At 35.3% G+C, this 7,322-nt stretch overlaps 1 protein-coding gene across 1 annotated transcript; it reads left to right on the top strand.

The window, feature by feature from the left end:
• Window positions 1-3,177: 3,177 nt before the first annotated feature.
• On the top strand, window positions 3,178-6,919 carry ACX2 (acyl-CoA oxidase 2). The gene is made up of 7 exons (XM_089065355.1): window positions 3,178-3,670; window positions 4,060-4,175; window positions 4,501-5,381; window positions 5,834-6,013; window positions 6,089-6,255; window positions 6,340-6,463; window positions 6,543-6,919. The coding sequence occupies exons 1-7, from the start codon at window positions 3,219-3,221 to the stop codon at window positions 6,702-6,704; spliced, it is 2,082 nt and encodes a 693-aa protein (XP_088921481.1). The 5' UTR covers window positions 3,178-3,218; the 3' UTR covers window positions 6,705-6,919.
• The last annotated feature ends 403 nt before the right edge of the window (window positions 6,920-7,322 follow it).

The following is a 7,322-nucleotide window of genomic DNA, read 5'->3' as shown; positions in this document are numbered from 1 at the left end:
AGCAAATCTTGGAGAATTAAGGATAAGATAGATTTGAAGATGAAGAGTGGTGCCTACTTCTATAAAATAATTTCAGGGATTCTTATTTGTTTTAATTATTGAGTATTGTATTTTACTAGTATATTTTATTTTTATAGATTTATACTCCTTTAGCAATAGGTTCTCACAATCCCCCCTCCTAAAAGAAACCCATAAACGAAAAATATTCTTATAATTTCGCTGATGAATACTAACTAATTAAAGTGGCAAGACAATGTGATTACATTAATCTTAAGAATTAATTACTACTACTATATTTAATATGTGCCTTTTTAGTTTCTATTTTTTGGCTTTGTTCTATGGATTTTGCATTAAAACCCAATGTGCATCCCAATAGAAAAAAAAATGTTAATTATTATGGTTTGCTAAATTATTTTTTTCAATTTAGAATATTAATTTTATTTAATTAAAATGAAAGTAATAGCAACAATATTTTTGGAATAACAATAGTATAATAAAAATATAATAATGATCAAAATTACACAATGTATATTGAACTAAAATAAAAAAATTTTGAATTAATAAACATTTGAATAAATCAAACAACTACCTATAAACTATTTGCATTTTGGATCCTCCCATAAAATTAGAATTTTTTTATTTTAGGCAATTTTTCTCTCTTATAAGGTAAGATCGTTATACATTATCACTTTTTTCTTCTTTTTATCTCTTTATTATTTTACCAATTGTGCATTAAAACTATAGTTGTCAAGTGGATCTGGCCCGGCCCAGGCCTAGCCCACCAGTGAAACAAAGTGGGCCTGGGCTAGGCTCATTAGTTGAGATGGGCTCCAATTGGGTCATTTTGTAAATCCAAGCCCAGGCCCATGCCCATGCTCATCAAAGACCCACCTTCTATAATTTGTTTTTTTAATGTAATTATGTGATTAATCACCAATGATAATACATTTCTCTATTTATGCATGCCATCTTGTGTATAAGGCATGTTAATTTTGTTTATATCATTCCAATGTTTTGGATGTCTCAAAATGGACTCAAACAATAATAGTTTAATATCAATATAAATTTTCAACCAAATCATGAGTGCAACATTCAATATATTTAATTTTTTTCTTATATTTTGTTATCCAAGATGTAAAAAATGATGGTTATGAAGTTCGACTTTATATTACGTATTCAAACCTTAATATTTAGAATTATATAAATTTGTGAGTTAATTTTCTACTTAGGCTCGTTTGATAAGAAAGATGTGATATAAGAAGATTTGCAAAGTAAGATAAGAAATGCGGACTTCGTGTCAAGATAAGCTCAAATAAGGGTTCTTTCGTTGTTGTTTGATAGACAAGAAATGAGGCAGAAATGCTATCTCGACCAAATTTGTGAGATACATATCTTTATATTTTAAGGAAAAAACTACGGGTTTGGATGGGTCATAGAAGATAACATATGCTTACATGATAGGTTAACTATGATACCAAACACCTGGAAATGGTCATATACGTATCTAAGGGTGGGTCGATACGATATATCGTATCGAAAACGTTGTATCGTGTATCGTATCGAAAATATCGATATGAAAGAATTCCATATCGTTATCGTATCGAAAGTTTCGATATATCGAACTTTCGATATAAAAAAATTTCATATCGTTATCGTATCGATATTTCGATATATCGTATCGAAATTCGATATATCGTTAAATATCGATATATATCAAAAATTTCGATATATATCGAAAATAAAATATCGATATATCGAAAATTTTCGATATATATCGTATTTTCGATATAAAACGATATATCGCGATATAAGGAAATACATATCGTTATCGTATCGAAAACTTACGATATGATATCGTATCGTATCGAAAATTACGATATATCGAAAATTCGATAATTTTTCGATATTTTTCAATACGATACGAGCGATATATCATTTTTTCGATATTTTTCCCCAGCCCTATACGTATCTATGTCCAGACATTATTAACTTATCAAATAGATCCTTATAATTTTATAAATACAATATCAACTCATATGCTATCACCTACTAAACACATTATTTTAATTTAGATTTAGTTAATGAGATGTGTACAAGTTATATGTTTTATTTTTGCATATAATATATTTAGCATATCTTAAAATACATAAACACAAAATTTGAACAATGCCCAACCTGGGTTGGGCCGGGCTGGGCCTAACAAAATTAGAAAAAGCCCGACCCAGCCCATTCTGCACCAGATATGGGCCTGGGCCGGCGCGGCCCACTTGACAACTCTAATTAAAACTTTGTCATTCAAAAATTTTCTATATTTGAAAAACAGAGAGAATATTTGTTATGCTTTCATGATATGAATATTTGTATGAATTAATTATGCAGAAAAAGATATCGCTACTTATATACTCCCTCTGTCCCATCGGAGGATGTTCCATTTTATTTTTTAATTTATCCTAATCAAAATAATCTATTAATAAAAATAGAAACACTCTTATTTTTACTTTATTTCATCTTTCTTACTTTATTTTGTGAATTTAACACTCGGTATGGATCATCTCACGTAGAATGGAGGGAGTATTTTATTTTATAATAAAAAAATAACTATTAAAAGTAATATATACTCCCTCCGTATTTTAAAAATAACAACTCTTTCCATTTTAGTCCGTTCCTTAAAAATAGCAACTTTCAAATTTTCTATTTTAGAAAATCTTTACACTCCTATACATCAATTTATTTACCACTTATATCACTAATAAAGTGGATCACATAATTCACTAACATTAGTTCTATTACTTTTTTTTCTTCCTCTTTCTTATTTTACTAATTTTCTCTCCCTCTCTTTTACTTTACTAAAATTTTTTTCATCTATCTTATTTTATTAAATTGTATATTAAAATCCGTACCGTGTCAAATATTTCTATTTTTTAAAAAAAAGAATGGAGTAATTTGTAATTAGGTACATGATTTTTTTCAATATGTCCAGTCACGTTGAAAAAATAATGGTAAGCTAATCCAAAATATCCAATGCACATCCCTATCCAAAATCGTTGAAAGGCGCGCCAAAATTAATAAACTAAAGCCTGATCTACTCATCCAATAACAATCCTCCACGTGTGTAACCCCAAAACAAACAAACACCTAACCTTCCGTATAAAGTATAAACTCTCCCAAAATCCTTGATCTGATCAAATCCCACACGCACCGCTACTATCCTCTTTCAAATGGAGTCACGCCAACCAAATTCCACCGACCATATTGACCAGAATCAGGCCACCTCCGCTCGCCGGATCCAGCGCCTCTCCTCGCACCTCAATCCGCCGCCGCTCGACGGAGCGGGTGCGGAGATGGCCGTGGCGCTGATGGCGTGTGCAGGGAGAGCTAAATTGGATGTGGATACGGAGCAGCTGTCCAAGTACATGAGGGGGAGATACAGAGACGTGCAGCAGGGTGTGTACGATTACTTCAATTCGCGGCCTGAGCTGCAGACGCCGATTGAGATTTCCAAGGACGAGCATCGCGAGCTCTGCATGCGCCAGCTCATGGGGCTGGTGAGGGAGGCCGGGATCAGGCCGTTTAGGTATGTCGTCGAGGATCCGGCTAAGTACTTTGCGATTCTGGAGGCTGTGGGGAGCGTCGATATGTCGTTGGGAATTAAGATGGGAGTGCAATTTAGGTGAGTTTTTTTTTTTTTTGCTGTATTGATGTGGATATTGCTTGGAATTTGGTTTGGTTGCTGAATTCAGTTGCTTGAACTTGGTGCTGTTATTGAATTTGGTTAGCCTAATAAGTGAACATTTTAATTTGGACTAATCTAATCGGACTAATCTAGACTTTGGGATTTAATTTGATGGATTGATGAAATGATCTTTGTTGGTTCATGAGTGTCACGTTTATCAGTTGAATGGAAATTAGGAAGTGCTGAGTAACATATCATGTCTACTTTTGAGCTGAACTGATCACTTTTAGCTTTCTGTATCCATTTTCTGATGGTTATTGAGGTGCGCTGATGTAGAAATACCTTATGTGTATGTAGTTTAAGTATTTATTTGTCATTCCCTGCAGCCTTTGGGGAGGCTCGGTGCTCAACTTGGGAACCAAAAAGCACAGAGATAAGTACTTTGAAGGCATAGACAATGTAGAGTATCCAGGGTGCTTTGCAATGACAGAACTTCATCATGGTAGGTTTCTTCGTCATCAACAATGGCTCTTAAACTATTCTGCCTAACTACAACCAGATACTAGTCATATTATCTGGGGGGCTTCTACCTATCTGTTTGAAGATTGTTAGTTACTGCTCTCAATTATATAAGTATACAACATTCATATAAAGCTATAGATTTTATTGCTTGTTATTTGAGATGATCGTGTAGGACCATTAATGGTTCTGTTAATAACAGTATCCTAATTATTGTCATGTTAGTAGTCTGTCTTCCTTTCAGTCTTTTTCACTATTATTTGTCAACTCCTTGTTTACTCTTCTCCAATGTGGAATGTTTTCTACAGGTTCAAATGTTCAAGGTATACAGACTGTTGCTACTTTTGATCCTATGAAGGATGAATTTGTCATTGACACACCAAATGATGGGGCCATTAAATGGTGGATTGGAAATGCTGCAGTTCATGGAAAATTTGCAACAGTTTTTGCGAAGCTGATGTTGCCTTCTCATGATGCGAAAGGTGTTTCTGATATGGGCGTTCACGCATTTATTGTTCCAATTAGGGATATGAAGACCAACAAGCCTCTACCTGGGGTTCAAATACATGATTGTGGCCATAAAGTTGGACTAAACGGAGTAGATAATGGAGCATTGAGGTTCCGATCAGTAAGAATCCCACGAGATCATCTGCTTAATCGATTTGGAGATGTTGCACGAGATGGGAAGTACACAAGCCCCTTACCTTCTATTAACAAAAGGTTTGCAGCCACGCTAGGTGAGCTTGTAGGAGGAAGGGTGGGTCTTGCCTATTCTTCCGTTGGTGTCCTGAAGATTGCTGTCATAATAGCTGTCAGATATTCTCTTTTGCGGCAGCAATTTGGTCCTCCAAAGCAACCTGAGATCAGTATACTAGATTACCAGTCTCAGCAGCATAAGCTGATGCCGATGTTGGCTTCAACTTATGCATTCCATTTTGCAACATCGCATTTGGTAGACACATATGGCGAGATGAAGAAGACTCATGATGAAGAGTTGGTGGGAGACGTTCATGCTCTTTCAGCTGGGCTCAAGGCATATGTGACATCTTACACTGCCAAATCATTGAGCACCTGCAGAGAAGCTTGTGGTGGTCATGGATATGCGGCAGTGAACAGATTTGGCAGCTTGAGGAACGATCATGACATATTTCAGACATTTGAAGGGGACAACACTGTCCTCCTGCAGCAGGTTTTTTATATAACAAGCAATCCAGTTGTTCCTTGCTTGCTATTTTTCTCAGCTTGGTAGTTATCTTTTTTTTTTTAATTCCTAAGGACTCAGTAACTGAACTTAATGGTTCTTCAACTAATAACAATAATACCATCAAGAACAACTATGACAACTTAATGCTCACCTATATGGATGAAGTGCAATAATTCCTGGGAGCAGTGGAGTGTATTCCTTTTTTGTGTTTGTGAGATTGAAAAAGTGTAACAAATACAATCCACTTTAGCAATAGGCAAGTAAGTTATACATCGACTTATATGTTGTTGGGAGTTCTGGTTTGACATTGCCATGAGTAGTTCCTGCATCCGATCTGTTTAGGAATTTGTAATCTAAATTATTAAAGTTTTTGGCTGGTAACTTACCTTCTGTCAGGTTTTATGTCACGCCTATAAGTTAATTATGTTCCGATGCAGGTTGCAGGCTACCTATTGAAGCAGTATAAGGAGAAGTTTCAAGGCGGGACACTTTCCGTCACATGGAACTATCTGAGGGAATCCATGAACTTCTATCTGTCACAGCCCAACCCAGTTACAGCTAGATGGGAAGGTCAAGATCATCTTAGAGATCCCAAGTTTCAGTTAGACGCCTTCAGGGTAAATAATTTTGCGACGATATCATCTGACAGAGCATTTATAAGTTTTTCTTATCGATAACTCACTTTTTTGCAGTACCGTACTTCCCGGTTACTTCAAAGCGTTGCTGTTCGTCTCCAGAAGCACTCGAAAACACTTGGGAGCTTTGGTGCTTGGAATAGATGTTTAAATCACCTTTTGACACTTGCAGAGTCTCATATCGAAACCGTCATCCTTGCGAAATTCATCGATGCTGTTCGGAGGTACTTCATTTAATTTTGGTTGTAGCTGGCTCTTCTTTCCTGACTGGAATTAATAGCTCACAATATAACTATCTTCTAATCCAGCTGCCCTGATGAAAAATCTCGGGCTGCTCTGAAACTTCTTTGTGATTTATATGCAATGGATCGGATTTGGAACGATATTGGGACTTACCGCAATGTGGACTATGTTGCTCCTAACAAAGCTAAGGTTGGATGATCACTGCTCCCTTCCATGGAGTTATAATTGAATAACAAATTTGTGTTACAAATTTTTTTTGTTGGTGCAGGCAATACATAAGTTGACAGAATACTTGTGCTTCCAAGTGAAGAATGTAGCAAAGGAAATGGTGGATGCGTTTGATCTTCCAGATTATGTGACAAGGGCTCCCATAGGTATGCAGGCTGCTGAAGATGCTTACACAGTCTACACACAATACGCCGGTTTCTAAAACTCTCCATTCTCTTTCTCTCACCTATTATTAATCAAAAAAGATGACCATTCTTCACCAGATATAAACAAAAATCAAGTCTTTTTACATAAACAAAGTTGAAAATGAATCTTTTTACTGTATGGGAAATGGGATGTGATGAATGTTTGAAAAAACAATATTTTTGTAGTATCTTATGCAAATTTCACTTGAAACAATTGATTCTTATACTGGTATGTTGTTTCCTTCTGATTTTTTTCTTTTTCATACAGTTACTCCCTCCATCTCATTTAAACATAAAATATGTGGTTTTGAGCATGAGGTTTAATATAGTGTTTTTAGGGTGTTGAGCATAAAAAAGTATCTAAGAATAAAATAGAATAATTTTTAGAGTGTTAGTCTAGTTGTTTTGATAGTAATTATATTTCATAAATAGTTTATAGGCGCTCCGGATCACCTAATACCTAATGCATTCCCTAATTCATCTCCTACCCCACCTCTCACAAACATATTATATTATAGTGGGATCCACTCTCATGTATGTGAGGGGTGGAGTAGGAGATGAATTAGGGAATGCATTAGGTGAGCCGGATTGTTTACAAGACATTAAATGACATGTTTGATAAGTTAGTAATACCT

This window comes from Salvia hispanica, chromosome 2 (genome assembly GCF_029641045.1).
Source record: "Salvia hispanica isolate PSC_SH4W2 chromosome 2, Shi_PSC_v1, whole genome shotgun sequence".
Classification (NCBI taxonomy): domain Eukaryota; kingdom Viridiplantae; phylum Streptophyta; class Magnoliopsida; order Lamiales; family Lamiaceae; genus Salvia; species Salvia hispanica.
This window is presented reverse-complemented; position numbering and strand designations above follow the sequence as displayed.

What these genes read in the sequence shown, in the direction of transcription:
- ACX2 (XM_089065355.1), top strand. Translation starts at nt 3,219, where the DNA reads ATGGAGTCACGCCAACCAAATTCCACCGACCATATTGACCAGAATCAG. An exon ending in AATGACAGAACTTCATCATG is followed by an intron (nt 4,176 to 4,500) that starts GTAGGTTTCTTC and finishes TGTTTTCTACAG; the next exon opens with GTTCAAATGTTCAAGGTATA. An exon ending in TTCATCGATGCTGTTCGGAG is followed by an intron (nt 6,256 to 6,339) that starts GTACTTCATTTA and finishes CTTCTAATCCAG; the next exon opens with CTGCCCTGATGAAAAATCTC.